Source organism: Rana temporaria, chromosome 8 (assembly GCF_905171775.1).
Source record: "Rana temporaria chromosome 8, aRanTem1.1, whole genome shotgun sequence".
NCBI lineage: Eukaryota > Metazoa > Chordata > Amphibia > Anura > Ranidae > Rana > Rana temporaria.
In genome coordinates this window covers 137,698,314-137,717,210 of record NC_053496.1, presented here as the reverse complement: position 1 = coordinate 137,717,210, position 18,897 = coordinate 137,698,314, and the positions used below count along the sequence as shown (strand labels likewise).

Here is an 18,897-nt window from a genome sequence, read left to right as displayed (position 1 = left end):
CCTTTCGGCAATCGTGACGCAGCTTACGCGACGGGGGGAGCTCGTTTTTGGTCATCACGTCAATCAACAGCATGTTAGGAACGCCCACTCCCGCGGGACTCGCAACCCGGAAGCCACGGGTGAATTAGCTGTACCAAGGTATGAACAGCATAAAAAAAAACATAATAGGCATAATTGTATTGTATTGTGGGGGGCCAATGTAATAATAGAAAGTAGTTTTTAGGGTGAACCTCCCCTTTAAGGAAATACCTAATTATAGCTCTTAATAAGAGTTGAAAATTAGTTGGTATTGCTCTTTCTATATTGAGTTTCCTTTCCTTTCCATCATTCAAAAAACATTTAACTTTGTACAGTTAAAATTACTGAAAGTCATCAGTATCATAAACCTTCTCATGGTGAGGGGTGCACATGTACTCAATGCATAAGGTAACACTACAGCCCTTGGATTATAATATATCGTTGTACATCTCCATTGGCAATTTTAGAAAGTGGTAATTTTTCCATGTCTTTATTGTTGGAAATAGAAATAGAAATGATAGACATTGGAATTCCCACATTTAAATCATGTTTCCATACATAGCTGGGTAGATACATACTGGCAGAAGCAGATCCCATCTTCTATGTGTCCAGGAGAATCTTTGTAGCTGAAGGGGAAATGTTTCCTGGCCAGGCAACAAGCATATTCAGAGGAATAAGTGACAATGGCCTTCTCCCACATGTTTGTGGCCAATGTACTACCATGATCAAATGTAGTGTAAAATGTCTCCATGCACTGAGACAAAGATACATAGACAAAGTGCAACTGCTCTCTGGATGAGCAACCTGCAAGAACAGAATTTTTATATAAGATAAGGTTTGCCTGGCTAGTCTTCATCTCCATTTTTCTGGTCACTAGCGTAGTCTCTGTGACTTTCCAGAGACAAACTTTTAAACACAAAATTGGCATCAGCAACACAACAGCCATTGCAATAGGCACAAATGGTAATAGATCAAAGGGATCAATATTGTCTGACATGATTAGATAAGGGATCACATAACTGCCTATAAGAAAAGATATTGGACAAAGTAATAAAAGAAGCAACACTAATCGGCAGACTTCAGATTGTAAAAAAAAATTTGGAGGAGAAATATCATTAATAATATCAATAGCTTCCTTATAAATTGTGGCGTCATCGAAAACTGCCCTAAGTGAATCAGGGACAGAATCAGAAGCAAAGACCCCAGGTTGCCAACTTTTCCCTTTCTCATTGAGAGCTGGCAAGGTAAGTAGGCTCTTCCCAGTGTACAAGAATGATGGCTGATAATGCATTAAAGTAGAATGAGCCAGCTGGCTGTTATTGCACAGAAGAACTTGGGTAAGTTTATCAAAGAATTGTTCATCATCAGCTTCTAGGTAAGTTAAATGGCTGAGGTAAAGAGGTATTGCACATGGCTTCAGCATAATAGGAACAATGGCTTTTTGCAGCATGCAGTCCTGGAACATAGACAGGTTGGCTTCAAACAAACACCAGCGGCTGCGTACAAACACTGGACTCAGCACCATCACAGTCTTTTGGCTGCTCTGGATGCACTCAATCATATTATCTATAATGGTTTTCCCTGGGACAAAGTCCCTTTCGTGAAAACAGATCTTCAGGTCAGGAAATGAATCCTCCAGTTTATGAATAAGTCCAGACACCCAGATAGAATCCCCAGTGCTGTAGCTGATAAAGACATGGTACTTGTCACCCTTTCTCAGAGCAGGAATGGAAGGCATCGGGTCTAAACTAATATTGTGGTTGCTGTACATTAGTCCTCTTTCAGGTGGCTTTTCACAGGTGATAGTGAGGTTGTCTTGTTTGTATGTGAAAACTGTAAGAAGAAGCAGAAATTAGTATACAGAATGATTAAAAAATTGGTTTACATTTTGATTAATTACTCTCTCTGCCTAGTGCAATACCTAAAACTAGTATATGACTTTACATAGCTTCCAGCAATAATTTAAAAGAAGATGACTGTATGGGATGATCACAATTGTATACACTATATTATTATTATTTTTTTATTTAATGATTTATCAGACTGTGGCTGATGATAAAATTCAAGAATTGCTTAACCACTTCAAGATTTGGCTGCTCAATGACCATGCCATTTTTTTGCGATACAGCACTGCGTCGCTTTAACTGACAATTGCATGGTCATGCAATGCTGTACCCAAACAAAATGGATGTCCTTTTTTCCCCATAAATAGAGATTTATTTTGGTGGTAATTGATCACCTCTACAGTTTTTATTTTTTGCGCTATAAACAAAAGAAGAGCGTCAATTTTGAAAAAAAAATAATATTTTTTTTAACTTTTTGCTATAGTAAATATCCCAATTTTTTAAAAAACATTTTTTTTTTGGACAATACACCAATTATTATTGGGTGTCGGCTGCGGAAAATAGCCAGAGGGGTTTGGAGGCGTTGGAAGACTTCAGCTGTTCAGGGTGAGGCAGTTAAGGCCTCTATAAGTAATCCAGAGGATTACTACTGATTGCTGCATCCTGAGGCTTTCTCAGTGAAGGAGAGCAGTGAGCAGAAATACTTCTGAAGAGGTGAGGTGCTGTTGATTTTTCTGTGTGATAAAAATCAAAAAGAGACTATTGTTTTCTGCTGTAGGACCAGCAGTGTCTGCCCAGCACTAGGCTGTGCCAGACTCCCTAGATAGGTTCCTGTGTGGTGAAGGTAGATGCCCCAAGTGGCCAGGGTTTATTTTATGTTTTATTTTGTTTATGCCGTTTCGAAGCTTGCACTTGTTTCCAGCAAGATGGAAGAATAAAATCTTTGTTTTCAACCGTCTTCGACTGCCTTTCTGTATAGTTCCGTGTGTGGTGAACCCATCCAGAGGGTCACACACCCCCGCTACCGAGCTAACCCCTTACAACACACAATCTCTCGCCTGAGAGATCCGTAATTTGTGTGAATATGCGAGCGCGCCTCCTAATGCATCTTAAAGGGCTGACGTACAGCTACGGCGGGTCACCCAGGGGAGCCATTCTGCCAATGTATAACTGTGGTATAACTGTGGCAGTCGGTCGGAAACTGGTTAAAAAGGCAGAGGAGTATGCCCTAAGAAAATCCACATTGCCCCACACACAAGACAAGATAAAGATCTGCCAGAAGATGATGCGGAACAGGAGAATATTGAAAAATCAAAGGAAAATCCACCACTCTTTCGGTTTCACTCGGAATGCTGCAGAAGACCCAGGCAAATGACCCAGGGAGAAAACCTCCCCAAAAAGCAAGTAGCTCAGGGATCGGCCTCAGGAGGGCAAGAAATTAGAAAGGACGGCACACGCACATATAATTGACTTTCACAGTGACACTGACAGCAGCACAGATGATGCCGAGACCTCACTGACATGACACGTCCCCTCCTGAGTCACAGTGACAGTCTCTCCCTAAGCCTAGTGGTCCCTCCAGTCCACTCCAGCCTAAACAGCACTGACGGTGCCGGTACCAGCCTGCCTTGCTCCCATACCGCAGACCCGTACACGAGGCACTGGCCACTCTGCTTGGCTCCATTGCACCATGACATCACACGACATGCTCAGGCACCACTTCAGCTAGAGCCGCCCCATCACACTGTAGAAAGCACTCGGATGGTCCTAGCTGACTCCGGACCAAGCCAAGCGTCACAGACATATTTTTTACTGGCAACCTTTTACTGGCATTTACTGGCAGGAGAAAATTGCCTGTTTTTTACTGGCTGCCAGTAAAAATACTGCCGATTGGCAACACTGACAGAGATGTGTTGGGGGTTGGAGGTGCATATCAAGTGGGTATAGAGCAGAGATGTGTTTGGCCCCTTTCACACTGATTAGATGGATTAGGTCCACCTGTCAGTTTTCAGACAGACCCAATCGGTTCATCCATAGCTCTATGGAGTGCTGGTTGTAAAGCTGACACCACCGCCACCATTCGATCAAATCCTGTCCACTAAAAACAAATGTCCAGCGGATCGGATTGGTTAACAGTCAGATGTAAATGGACAGGCAGTCTGTTTCCATCCAACCAACCCATAGAGAGCTGCGGGCTGTGTCCGTGTCTGCTCTGCATCAGCGGTTACCCTGCTGAGAAAGCGAAACTCACTGACAGGTCTGCCCCGTGTGAAAGGGGCCTTAGTGGTGTGCAGGGTGACAAGTTCCCTTGCTGCGGTGTACAATGGTGTGCTGAAAGGATATGGAGGATGCTGGGAGGTGCAGAGGTGTAAGTGTGTGTGTGTGTGTGTGGGGGGGGGGGGGGTTGGTGGTGTGTGGGGTACAGAGAGGGGTGGCACAGTACATAGATATGCTGGGGGGGGGGTTTGAGGTGTGCTGGGAAATAGAGAGGTGTGTGTGCACTGGGGGTTACAAAGGCTTGCTGGGTGAATGGAAGCAAACTTGGGGAATAAAGAGGATTCTGGGAGGTATAGAGGTGTGCGGGGGGGGGGGGGGGGTGGAATATGCTAGGAGGCGTGTGTCTGAGGTCTAGCAATGTGCAAAGGGATACAGAAGTGTGCTGGAGGGGGGGGGGGGGGGGGTACGGAGGTGTGCTAAGGTTAAAGGGGTTATTTGGGAGGTACAGAGATGTGCAAGAGGGTATATAGGCATTCTGAGGGGTATAGAGGCATTCTGGGGGGTGTAGAGATGTGCAAAGGGGTATGGCATTAGATGGTTATTTTAGAACCACGCACATTTTTAATGGACCTCCTCTAATTAAGATATGTTCTACAATGGCTGTCTGAACATGTAGCGCTACCCCCTCAGGAGCCGCTGATTGATTTGGGATCGGCGTATTAAGTTGAGTGAAGTGCCTCCGGACAGACCTCTGCCACAGGCCTGGCAGCCAGAGTGCCACTTTAAGGTTGCTGGGAGGAACAGGCCTCTGCCACAGACCTGGCTCTAGTGAGGCCTCTGCCACAGGCCTAGAACTTGGATGAGCTAAATGGTTGAGCGAATCCTCCCAGTAAGTTGTGCTAGGGTCACTGGTTGACAGTGCAAGTGTACCTGTCAATGTTCCGGTCACCAGATCCCCGATGGTTCGTTCAAGCCCTTTTGGACAACCTGCCTCCGGGTTCTCCTCAAGCCGATCCCCCACCGAACGGCATACAGCCTGGGATCTCCTCAGTAGAAGGGGGACCCAGAAAGTCACTGGGGCCCCCGTGGCAGCATCAGTCGCTCCAGACCAGGAGGGCCCAGAGTCTGGAACTCCACGTGGCGCGCGACCCCAGGCCAGGTAGGCCATAGTGGTGGGGCCCTCGATGTGCGCACACCCTAAAAGTGGGTGCCGCACCCGGAACCAGGAACCCGCGAAGAACCCAGAACAACGGCCTCCGCCACAGAAATACTCCTCCCCAGCATGCCCTGCGAGGGAAAACTCCTCCAATTGGCTGCTGGGAAGAAGCGGCTCCGCCTGGACCTCTCTGGCGCCACCTGCCGCCCAGAGATGTAACTGCATCCCTAGAACGCAGGCTGACCCACAGAACAATCCAGATTTGGCGACAGACAAATTTAACATAATTAAGAATGAGAGCAACTTACCTCTCTCATTCTCCCACTAACTTTAGCTTAGTGCCATTACTGAAAGTAAAGGGGGCGCTACATACTCCCCCCACTTGAAATGACACTGTCCCCAGTGTCCTAAGGCATTCAAGCCTGAATGCCAGCCTAATACCTGCTAACAGTACAGAAAAGTAGGAAAAGAGGAGAAAAACATAATTGTAAACATTGGATTACAAATCTTAGTGCTTTTAAGAACATGACATTACAAGACATACACAGCCCTATCTATCTATGCTGCCCATTCTCCGCAGTGTTGATAGTAGGTGGGTCCAGGAACCTGCATAAAAAATATAAAAGAGAACATACAAAAATATACATCCTAATATATTAAGAACATTTCTATATACAATTCTCCAAGGTTGGAATTGAAACTGCACACTCGGGCCCGAGCATGAAATTTTCCTTCCTCCCAGGGAGTTTAAACACAAGTGCTCTAGCAAAGCGCGGTGACGTACAACACGTACAACGCCACTAAAAAGGGGAAGTTTCATTCGAATGGCACCACCCTTTGGGCTGATTATGCAAATTTCCCTTCTCATAACTTGCTTCTGAGCATGCATGTTTTTTTTCCGTCGTTAAAGCCTACACATGACCGCTTTTCATGACGAGAAAAACTACGAGGTAAAAAAACGACGAGAAAAAATAGAGCAGGTTCTAAATTTTTAATGCCCAATTTTCGGGTCGAGAAAAATGCTCTGGAGCCTACACACGATCGTTTTTAACAACCAATTTAAAAAAAGCAGGAGCCTGCTACAGATCCTTTAGTCCAGTTCAGCTTCTTCAGGCTCCTGCCTCCCATTGTGCATCCACAGTCAGTCAAGTCCTGCCAGCCTGTCTGCTGTCTTATCTGCCTGCTATCAGCCAATCCTGGCTTCATTTCTGTGGGTTCCAAGCTACTACCCGCATAAACTACTGGACTGATTCTATTCGCTCTTACCCCGCCGTGTTCCATCGACTGCTGTCTCACCATCAGTGGCTCTCAAGCCGGAGCTCTACGAGAGGCCTTCCTTTGCACATCAGGCTCACCAACCAGGTACCTAACACCTTTTATTGTCAATGCGGAGAGAGAGGTTGATAAAAAGTTTTGATTGTTATAATACACACACTAATGGCATTGTAGACTATGCACTTTTTCTTTGAATGTATCTTATGCCGCGTACAGACGATCGGACATTCCGACAACAAAACCCTGGATACATTTCTGACAGATGTTGGCTCAAACTTGTCTTGCATACACACGGTCACACAAATGTTGGAATTTCCAAACGTCAGGATGACGTACAACACATACGACGGCAAGGGAACTTCAATACCAGTCGTGTTAGTAGAAGTTTGGTGAGAGACGATTCACGCTTTTCAGCCTCATGCTTTTCAGTCCGTTACAGTGTGATGAATGTGCTATCTTCATTACAAACGCTAGTTTTACCAGACCGAGCACTTCCGTCTCGTACTTGATTCAGAGCATGCTAGGAATTTTGTGGGTCGGAATTGTCCACACACGATTGGAATTTTGTTACGGATACGGATTTTGTTGGCAGAAAATTTGAGAACCAGCTCTCAAATTTTTGTTGTCGACATTCCGACAACAAATGTCAGATGGGGCCTACACACGGTCGGAATTTCCGACCAAAAGCTCCCATCGAACATTTGTTCATTCTGAGCATGTGTATGTTTCATAAGGATTAGAACTGTGAACAGTGAACTGATTCTTATGTAATCTTAAGGGCCGAAGGTGATCGCCCACTGTGATTGCCAAGGGTGACAGTACATAACACAGTTCTCACTGAACAACAGACTTTTAACACAATCGTCTGTCCAAGCCACGATTGGGGCAAATGGGCATGTGGTGCACTTGACTCGACAGCAACTCCTGCTGGTTGTTATGGACAATGGCACATAGTCACAAGTAGACACATATAGCCGGATTCAGGTAGAGCGGCGCTTCTTTGTTCCGGCGTATTGCATCTCATATGTGCTACGCCAACGTAACTCTGAGAGGAAGAGCTGTATTCACAAAGCACTTGCTCCCAAAGGTACGTCAGCGTAGCAAAAATGGGCCGGCGTAAGCCTGCCTAATTCAAATTAGGCAGGTAGTGGGCGTGCTGCATGTAAATTAACCGTGACCCAATGTAAATGAAGGGCCGTTGGTCCGAATTACGTCGCAAATACTCCCTAAGATACGTCGGCTCAATGCTTTCGACGTGAACGTAACCTACGCCCAGCCCCATTCACGTACGGCTTACGCAAACGACATAAAATACGACGGCTGTTCTGTCGTCCATACTTTGCATGGGCTGCGCCACCTATAGAGGTGATTTATCTTTACGCCGGCATATGTCTTACGTAACTGGCGTAGCTTACTGCGACGGGCATACGTTCTTTCGTGAATCGACGTATCTTGCTCATTTACATATTCGATGCGTAAATCAAGGTAAGCTCCCCTAGCGGCCAGCGTAAATATGCACCCAAGATACGACGGCGTAGGAGACTTACGTAGGTCGTATCTTGGCAACATACAGGCGTATCTCATTTTAAGAATGAGCGCAAAGATACCATGGCGCACATTCGGACTTACGACGGCGTATCTACTGATACGTCGGCGTAAGGCTTTATGAATCCGGCCCATTTAGCACATAATTTCATCTCCCTGGTTTTAACCCTCACAGTGGTCCTGGAAGCAAAGCATAGTTCTCTGGCTCGATGAATTCCGGTTGCTAGGAGAAAGGGCTGTGCAGGTTGCCATGGACAATTTTCCAGATGAGCCCCCAAATGTAGCACACCCCCTTAAAAGCAGAAGATGGACTGGACTTTTATGTAAAATAACCTGGATGACTATGGAGCTGCCTGATCATTATTTTTTATTTATTTTTATGGTCGAACTAGATGTATGTGTGTCTTTTTTTCAACCTGACCAACTATGTAACCATGATCACTTTTTTGTGCTTATGGGGTGAGCAGTGGCTGCGCAAATAAACTGAAAAAAAAACATCAATTGCAGCCACTGTGCCCATCAAACGCAGCCACTGTACCCATCAAGCGCAGCCACTGTAACCATCAATTGTTAGCACTGTAATCATCAATTGCTGCCAGTGTGCCCATCGATGGCTCTAATCAGGGGCTTCCAAAAACACCCACACCGTTGTAATTCAGATACCTGGCCCACGAGAAGGGGCCGGACACCTGAATAGGGGGCGGCAGCGGCGACGCATGAATCCATCTGTTGGTGGTAGCGCGGTGCAGGAGAGAGGGGGCGGCGCTCCTGCGCCTTCTATGGATGCACCGCCACTGGGGGTAAGCGCAATAATTTTAGGTTCCTCATTTATGGTAACCCTTAAGCTAATGAGCTGTGAAGGCGTGCAAGGTGTCACCTACTGAAAATTTTAAATATTATAGTTTTTCGGCATGCATGTAGTTTTGAGGCCTAACATATTTGATCTCAATTTACTCAACGCTGCCTCACTTTTTTGCACACAGAAATTGTAGATTCAATTATGCTTTTCTATACTAAAATGAATTTGTATTTTTTAGAGAAAATATAGATTTGCTAAACAGCTGTGCAAATACCAAGTATAGCGGTTGGTTGCTACTAGTTACTACATCCACTGATATCACCCTGCTGCCAGACATCCATTAGACACTCTGTAGACAACAAAAAGTATTTTGCTTCCTTTTGTTATTTTATTTGGGGAACTGAACTTGGTTGGGGAAGTGACATGGGATGCCCATAGCAACAATGATTTGTTGGTGTGTGACTTCTATAGATGTGTCACACTTCTGAGATAGAACAAAAATGGCTGACGCTAAACTTGACAGTTGACATGGAAATTTGGCTATAAACTGTGCGCACACCATATCTCCTGTGCTAATAAGCACACATTCCATCTCTTGGTATAATGCATCTTACCTATCACTCTATTTTCCGTATAAACAGACATCACCATAGCTTACGTTCTCAGCAACATGCTCTTCTGGCCTCTACCCCACCATGCCCTTGGTTTTTATTCCAACATCACAAAAGCAATGAAAAACTGGAAGTGATGGCTCCAACAGTCAATCGCTTCCTCCATGGGAAATTGCATCCCAGGAAATCCTTCCAACAGGATGGGTTAATACAAACAACCAATGAATAATGGCTAAGGGAGTCTTATGGGTGTGTCTGAGACAGGGTGTATGCTTTACCTGGAAGCCATGTTGTTGAACTAAGCAAAGGAAGCCATATGGCTAACAAACATGAACTCTGGCCCAGATTCTCAAAGGGCTTACAACGGCGCAACGCCATTTGCGCCGTCGTAAGTCCTAATCTGGGCCGTCGTATCTATGCGACTGATTCTTAGAATCAGTTACGCATAGATATCCATTAGATCTGACAGGCGTAAGGCTCTTACGCTGTCAGATCTTAAATGCAATTTTTTTTCCCGCAGCTAGGTGTCGCCTCGTCGTTTTCCCCGTTGTCTATGCAAATTAGCTATTTACGCGAGATTCCCGAACGTACGTGCGGTCGACGCAGTGAATTTACAACGTTTCCGTAAGCGTAAACTTACCCCTGCTATATGAGGGGTACGTTTACGAAGGTCCGTCGTATGCCATGTTAAGTATGGCGTCGGGTCAGCGTCGTCTTTTTCCGTCGGTTACGTCGTTTTACTTATTCGTCCGCGAATACGACTTTACGTCAATGAGCATGCGCACTGGGCTATTTTTCCGCCCGGCGCATGCGCAGTTCGCTTATGATCGCAAGCTACTGCAGACAGGGGCGTTTAAAAAAAATATATATATATATATATATTTATTTTACCAAATTTTTTTCATTTATTTTTTGATCACTTTTATTCCTATTACAAGGAATGTAAACATCCCTTGTAATAGGAATAGTGTGTGACAGGTCCTCTTTATGGAGAGATGCGGGGTCAATCAGACCACACATCTCTCCTCCAGGCTGGAAAGCATGATATCAGGAAAAAAAATCACAGATCTCATGCTTTCAGCCGCAATTGCGGCTTTGTTTACTTCTGGGTACGTCATAACGTTGTGCCCGGGCCTCCAACGATCATAGAGATTTGGTCACCGGTCATCTCTATGCTCTTCACTCGGCAGAGGCCGATTCGTTCACCGGGCCTCCAATGGCACGGGAGAGCCCGGAGCAGCATGACGGATGACGGCGGAAGGGGGGGATGTCCCCTCCCGCCACCTGTAAGAACAATCAAGCTGTGGAACCGCCACTATGATCATTCTTATGTTGTGCAGAAATGTCACCTGAAAAAAAGGATATCTGAATGATGCCTGTAGCTGCAGACATCATTCAGATATCTCCTACTGAAGTCCAGGACGTCATGTGACGTCCTACGGTACGGAAGTGGTTAAATACATCTTCAAAAAACACAGGCCCAGATTCTCGTACGAGTTATGCCGGCGTATCTCTGAGTTTGAGGCGTCGTATCTATGCGCCTGATTCTTAGAATCAGTTCCGCATAGATTTGTATTAGATACGACCGGTGTAAGTCTCTTACGCCGTCGTATCTAAGTTGCATATTTACGCTGGCCACTAGGTGGCGCTTCCGTCGATTTATGCGTTGAATATGGTAATGAGCTAGATACGCCGATTCTCAAACGTACGTGCGGCCGGCGCATTTTTTTACGTCGTTTGCGTAAGGCTTTTTTCGGCGTATAGTTACCCCTGCTCTATGAGGCGTAGATGAGGCGTACCAATGTTAGGTATGGACGTCGGAACAGCGTCGAATTTTTCACGTTTTACGTCGTTTGCGTAAGTCGTCCGAAAAATCGACATGATACTGAGCATGCGCACGCATGCGCCGTTCGTTAAAAACGTCAATCACGTTGGGTCACGATACATTAACATAAAACACGCCCACACTAGCCTAGTTTGAATTACGTGGGCTTACGCCGTGTCAGATACACTACGCCGCCGTAACTTAGAGCGGAAAATGTTTCTGAATACGGGACCTGCCGCTCTAAGTTACGGCGGCGTAGTGTATCTCAGTATCTAAAGATAGGCGATTCTACGAGAATCTGGGCCACAGTGTTCTGCACCACAGCACTATTCTGTATTACAGCACTTCTCTTCTTCCTGCACACAGCTTGATCACTTTTACCTCCAACCACTCTCCCTGTCACAGTCGAATGCCACGTACACATGATCGGAAAATCCGACAAGAAAATCGTGGAATTTTTTTCGACAGAATCTTGGCTCACACTTGTTTTGCATACACATGGTCACACCAAATTTTGACAGTCAAGAACGCAGTGACGTATGACACTAGAAAAATTAAGTTCAATGCTTCCGACCATGCGTCGACTTGATTCCAAGCATGCATGGTTTTTGGTGCATCGGAAATTGCATACAGACGATCGGAATTTCCTCCAAGAACTTTTCTTGTCTTTTCCGACAGAAACAGCGTGTAAGGGTTGTAAGGGAGAACTCTGGGGACTCTGATGTAAGGGATGCTCAGGTGTAGGGCGAGGACTCTGATGTAAGTGGGAGCACTGTGGTCTCTTGTAAAGGGGAGCTCTGATGTATTGGGTGCTCTGAGAACCCTGATTTACCGTATTTGCCGGTGTATAAGACGACTGGGCGTATAAGACGACCCCGTAATTTTCCAGCTAAAATGTTGGTTTTGGGATATACTCACCGTATAAGACGACCCCCTTCCTACTAGTCATGCCTCGCCTCACCTCACTGTGCCATTACATGCCAGACTGTGCCACCATTACATGCCTCACTGTGCCATTACATGCCTCACTGTGCCACCATTACATGCCTCACTGTGCCACCATTACATGCCTCACTGTCCCGTTGATACATGCCTTACTGTCCGGTTGATACATGCCTCACTGTCCGGTTGATACATGCCTCACTGTCCCGTCGGTACATGCCTCACTGTCCCGTTGATACATGCCTCACTGTCCCGTTGATACATGCCTCACTGTCCTGTCGGTACATGCCTCACTGTCCGGTTGATACATGCCTCACTGTCCCATTGATACATGCCTCACTGTGTCACTGCATGTCTCGATCCCTTACCTTTTCCCCGACATGCTGAATCTCAGACCGCGGCCGTCCATTTTCAAAAGCCGCGCCTCCTTCTTCTGCTGTTCCGTGATATGCGGAACACTCAGCTTCCCAGGAGACACTGTGTTAACCTATCCACCTATCACGGATGCCCTCTCGTCCGAGGACGAGAGGGCATCCGTGATAGGCGGAACACTGAACACAGTGTCACCTGGGAAGCTGTGTGTTCCGCCTATTACGGAACAGCAGAAGAAGGAGGCGCGGCTTTTGAAAATGGACGGCCGCGGTTAGGTTACCGGCGTATAAGACGACCCCCAACTTTTAAGAAAAATTTCAGGGGTTAAAAATTCGTCTTATACGCCGGAAAATACGGTACCTTAGCATACTTACTAAGAGGCAGGAGAGAGAAGGAGAGGGAAGAGACTTAGTTGAGTCTGAATAATGTGTCCGGGTCTCAGACAGTCTGAAACTCGGGGCACATGAGTCCAAACCCGAACTGTCCGGGTGGATCCCAAACAGGTGGCAACCCTACTGACAGAGCATGCAAAAAAAAACTGCACTCAGCACTTACCTAAGGTAGAGGTTGCTACACAAGTATCTAAGAAAATTGAAACTACTACAGTGGTAGGTATCGCATGGGTAGGTACAGAGCATGATGGGACTGTGAGGCCTATATAGGTCCGATGCAAGGCGCGCATCCGTCATTTCAGCGAGAAGAGCCGGCGTGTCAACATCTGGAGAAGTGAAGAAGATGACGTCACAGCCCAGAAGAAGAAGAATACTTCACAGCACGGAAGAAGAAGATAGACGTTCAGCGCTGAAGGAGAAGGCACCGGACAGCTGGAGGAAGAACCGGGGTGCGCCGAGTCAACAGCGGAGAGCGGCGAACATAGAAGGAGACCCCCGGAGAGTTGAGAAGACCCCCCGGATAGCGGAGAAGACCCGTCGGGATAGCGGAAGAAGAAGCCCCCCCGCCGAAGACGCCGGAGGAAACCCGCTGGGGGGTGGGGGCTTTTTTAAAAGCGACCCCCCCCCCGGCGGTGGAAGAGAACCAGACGGCGGCCCCCACCCACCTGAAGACGTCAAAGAAGAAGCCCCCCCTGGTAAACAGAGCTAATAAAGAAGACAGGGGGGGGCCTCCGGAGCAGAAAAATAAATTATTTTAAAAACCCTTGTGTGGTGTGTTTATTAACTTTGACATTTTTCCTACAGGTGAATGGTTAGGGGTACGATGTACCCCATATCCATTCACTTAGGGTGGGGGGCCGGTATCTGGGGGCCCCCTTATTAAAGGGGGCTCCCAGATTCCGATAAGCCTCCCGCCCGCATACCCCGACAACCAACGGCCAGGGTTGTCGGGAAGGGGCCCTGTCCTCATCAACATGGGGACAGGGTGCTCTGAGGTGGGGGGGCCGCAGTGCGCCCCCCTGCCCCAGAGCACCCAACCCCCCCATGTTGAGGGCATGCAGCCTGGTACGGCTCAGGAGGGGGGGGGGGGGCTCGCTCGTCCCCACTCCCTTCCTGGCCGGCCGGGTAGCGTGCTTTGGATACGGGTCTGGTATGGATTGTAGGGGGACCCCCTACGCCCTTTTTTTCGGCGTAGGGGGGCTCTCCTTACAACCCATAACAGACCTAAGGGCTCCTGAGGGGGGAACCCATGCCGTTTTTTTTTTTTTAAATCCGGCGGGGACTTCCCCCTCAGGATTCATAACAAACGCCTCACACGTGTAGAATTGGCGGGAATCCAAGTCGGATCTCCCGTCGCTTCTATGACGGCTCTGTCTCCATCGCGGCAAGCCAGCTCGGCGCTGGCTCCCGCGATGGGGCTCGTAGGTGGTCAATCTCGCCGAGAAAGGGAGCGAGATTGACACAATATCGAGTTCACCTACTGTATCTTTTAATTCTACAGGGCCACTGAATTCAGAAACTATAAAATGTTCTGGTGGTTTTAAGTAAATTTACTGGAAAAAAATCTGATTTTAATTTATGTGTGATAAATGAAAAATATACTCCAGTGTAGAAGGGATTAAGCAAAACGATGCAGGCAAAGAATACATCCCTGCCAATTCCTCCTTACATGCCTATGAAGAATTAAAACATACAAATTGTTAAACCCACAAGTGCTTTGTTTTTTTCAAAACTACATTTCTTTCTTTATACCAGCTTTTCAAAATAACGAATGCAATACTACAAATGCAATACTAATACTTTTGTGCTGGTTGAAACTTCATAATTAACAAACACATAATTATAAGGTCTGCTGAGAATAGTAGAACAGAAAAATTTGGTTCCAAAAGAGGAGCAATTATAAACTGTGGTATGACTGCAGAGACGGCAAAGGCAGATTATCATTTTCTCCCAAAAAAGCCCCATTTCTTTGAACAGCACAGAATTAAACATAAATGCTTACCAATAATTGTTAAGAAGCAGGCACTTTCGTTTCTCCTACCTACAAGAGTAAGAGCTAACACTTTCACTTCCTGGAGCCTGCCAGCGAGAGGAAACATCAAGTGAGACGTTTTCCTGTTTGGACTTGTGTCAATTCTGGCAGTTGGAGGAGGTGCCTTGTCTGTTTACCCTTTATTCTCTTTGCATTAAAAGTAAAATGTCATTAATTTTCCGTGGTGCCCGTGATCAACATTTTTGGGGGGGGGCGCAAACAAACTGAAAAAAAAAAACATCAAATGCTGCCACTGTGCCCATCAAAAGCAGCCACTGTGCCATCAAACGCAGACACTGTGCCATCAAACGCAGACACTGTGCCATCAAACGCAGACACTGTGCCATCAAACGCAACCACTGTGCCCATCAAACGCAGACACTGTGCCTTCAAACGCAGCCACTGTGCCCATCAAACGCAGACACTGTGCCCATCAAACGCAGACACTGTGCCATCAAACGCAGCCATTGTGCCATCAAACGCAGCCACTGTGCCACCAAACGCAGACACTGTGCCATCAAAAACAGCTATTCACACACAAAAAAAAAAATTGTATTTGTTTTTTTTACCAAAAAACATTTATCAGAGTACATATATGAAATTCGATTTTTTTTATTGGATGTTTTAAACCAGAAAAAAAAATTATGTTTTTTTTTTGTGTTCATACTGCAAAAAAAAAAAACACAGAGGCGATCAACTACCACCAAAAGAAAGCTCTACTTGTGAGAAAAAGAGGGCGTCAACGTCGCACGCCCGCGTAATTGTCATTTAAAGCGAAGCAGTACCGTATCGCAAAAAATGCTCTGGTCTGGAAGGGGGGTACATTTTCCGAGGCTGAAGTGGTTAAACAGGGACCTGGACAGTGTGTGAAGGAGAGGGACTGTGTACTGTGACATGCTGTGTATACAGTGGGGGAGGTGTCTCAGTATAGCACACATACAGACAGTAGAGATGTACAAACACACACTGACAGGTTAAGCCCTCTCCACCCCTCCTCTCCCCTCCTAAGGACTCTCATGGTCCCCTCACAGCCTGGTGTGATTGTTCCAGCACAACAGCATTCCAAGCAGGCAGGTTAGGGAGAGGGGGAAGTGGAGAAAGTGAGTGAGAGGAAGTAACAAGCTGAACACACACTGCAGGCTTTATTTCTCACCTCTCTATACAGTGCACTTGTTCCCCGATCCCTCACCTGACATTATCTTATCTGTAGAGCAGACAGTGGCAGCTGGTGCTCAAAATTTTTGGGGGGGCGCAAACAAACAAAAAAAACCCCATCAATTGCAGCCTCACTGTGTCCATCAATTGCCTGCCACTGTGCCCATCAATTGCCGCCACTATGCCCATCAAACGCAGCCACTGTGCCATAAAATTGTTGCCACTGTGCCATAAAATTGTCGCCACTGTGCCATAAAATTATCGCCACTCTGCCATGCCATCAAACACAGCCACTATGCCATGCCATCAAACGCAGCCACTGTGCCCATCAATTGTTGCCACTGTGCCATGCCATCAAACGCAGCCACTGTGCCATCAATTGTTGCCACTGTGCCCATCAATTGTTACCACTGTGCCATGCCATCAATTGTCGCCACTGTGCAATGCCATTGTCGCCACTGTGCCCATCAATTGTCGCCACTGTGCCATGCCAAACGCAGCCACTGTGCCATGCCATTGTCGCTACTGTGCCCGTCAATTGTCGCCACTGTGTCATGCCATTGTCGCCACTGTGCCATGCCAAATGTAGCCACTGTGCCCATCAATTGTCGCCACTGTGCCATGCCATTGTCGCCACTGTGCCCATCAATTTACGCCAGTTTTCCCCTAAAATGCCGCCAGATTGCCCCCCCGCCTGGCACTTACCTTTCTCGGTCAGCCATCCTCGGATCTTCCTCCACACCCACGATCCCTCTAAGTAGTCCCGCCCTTGATGTCGCTTCAGCCAATCAGGTTGCCGGTAACCAAAACCGGTGAACCTGATTGGCTGAAACGCCTGTCAGTGTTAACCAGGGAACGCACACCCCCTGCGTCCCCTGGTTAACTATTTGGAAGCCGATTACAGCCATCAGGCTGTAATTGGAAAGCCTATCCAAAGCCAACCAGCTTACAAGCTAGTGGGGCCCTCTCCAGTTGTCTCCATCCAAGTGGAAGGAATCTATACCAATCTATACCAAGGCCCTCCTTGATACTGGAGCTCAAGTGACTCTCCTCCACCGAGATTTCTACGACAGGCACCTCAAACACCTGACATTACAGACGTTAGAAGAGCTAGAGATATGGGGCATTGGGACTCAGAACTTCCCCTACGATGGCTATCTATCAGTCAAACTGACCTTTAACCCCTCTGTAGCTGGGAGGGCTGAGACCTTTGATACTTTGGCAGTGGTCTGTCCCCACCCACCAGGGGCTAGTAAAAATTCCCTCATCATCGGGACTAATACTGACCTTGTCAGGAGACTGCTAACACCTCTTGCCCAAGAGCAGGACACTTCCACTACAGGTGTGCACCCCATGTTGAGACAAGCCTATTAGCGCCTGGTGCAAGAACAGAAGGCCCCAGCTGAAGGAGTGGGAAAGATCTGGCACTTAGACCGGAGTGAGAAAGTGTTGCAGCCCGGTGAGGTAGCTTGCTTGAGAGCTCAGTCAAGCTTAACTGGAAGCAACCAAGCCCTTTCATCGTCTTGGAAGCTGACAGGCAGAAAGAAGACATGTAAGTGAAGATAATTCCTGAAGTGGTTTCAACTAAGGTGTTGCAAATAAGTCATGGGAAGGTCTCAGTGAGTGTTCGCAACATAAGCACCTCACCTGTGAAGATGCTGGCTCAGATGTTGTTGGGCCAAGTGAACACGGCCACCCCAGTCTCACCATCTGAATTGGTGGGGGAAGAAAAGAATGGGATACCTGTAGAGGAGTTCTGTCTGAAGAACACTCCCCTCTCTCGGAAATGGAAAGAAAGAACCAAAACTCTGCTCTTGAGATGGCAGGCCCCATTCTCAAAGAGTGAATTAGATTTGGGGTGTGCAAAGAGCGCTCAACACCGGATACGTCTGCAAAAAGACAAGCCGTTCAGAGAGAGAGAGTGCAACAGATACCCTTAGGGGACTTGGAAGACCTGCGTGAACAATTGGCAGAATTGAAGAAAACAGGTATCATCCGAGAGTCCCGGAGCATATACACTTCTCCGATAGTGGTCGTACGGAAGAAGAATGTATCACTGAGGCTTTGCTACAGAACGTTGAACAGAAGAACAATTGCCGACCAGTACACCACACCACGGATATAAGACGCTTTGCAGAGCCTGTCAGGGGCCAAGTGGTTCAGTGTACTGGACCTGAAGAGCAGATACTATCAAATCCCCATGCACCCTGATGATAGAGAGAAAACTGGCTTTATTACCCCAGTGGGGTTCTTTGAGTCCGACCGTATGCCTCAGGGCTTGTCTGGTGCCCCAGCCACTTTCCAAAGGCTCATGGAGAAGACCGTCGGCGACATGAATTTGGTAGAGGTGTTGGTGTACTTGGATGACATCATCGTCATCTTTGGTAAAACCCTGGAGGAGCATGAAGAGCGTCTGGAGAAGGTACTGAAAAGACTCTATGATGAGTGGCTGAAGCTGTCTCCGGAGAAGTGCAAGTTTTATCAACCCTCGGTCAACTACCTTGTTCAAATCGTGTCTGCCAATGGTGTGGCCACAGACCCCCAGAAGCTGGAAGCAATCACTTCCTGACCAAAGCCCACTAATGTGACTGAACTCAGGTTATTTCTGGGATTCTGCTCCTATTACAGAAGATTTGATGAGAGATTCGCTAAGATAGCCTGCCCACTCAATGAGCTACTGAAAATTGAGGAGGAAGATAATGACCTGAAGAGGC

General features: G+C 47.0%; 1 protein-coding gene across 1 annotated transcript; it reads right to left on the bottom strand.

The window, feature by feature from the left end:
• Positions 1-472: 472 nt before the first annotated feature.
• Positions 473-15,115, bottom strand: LOC120909103. Its single transcript, XM_040320758.1, has 2 exons — positions 14,999-15,115; positions 473-1,851 (listed from the first exon to the last, which is right to left on the bottom strand). The coding sequence occupies exons 1-2, from the start codon at positions 15,093-15,095 to the stop codon at positions 563-565; spliced, it is 1,386 nt and encodes a 461-aa protein (XP_040176692.1). The 5' UTR covers positions 15,096-15,115; the 3' UTR covers positions 473-562.
• Positions 15,116-18,897: the final 3,782 nt, after the last annotated feature.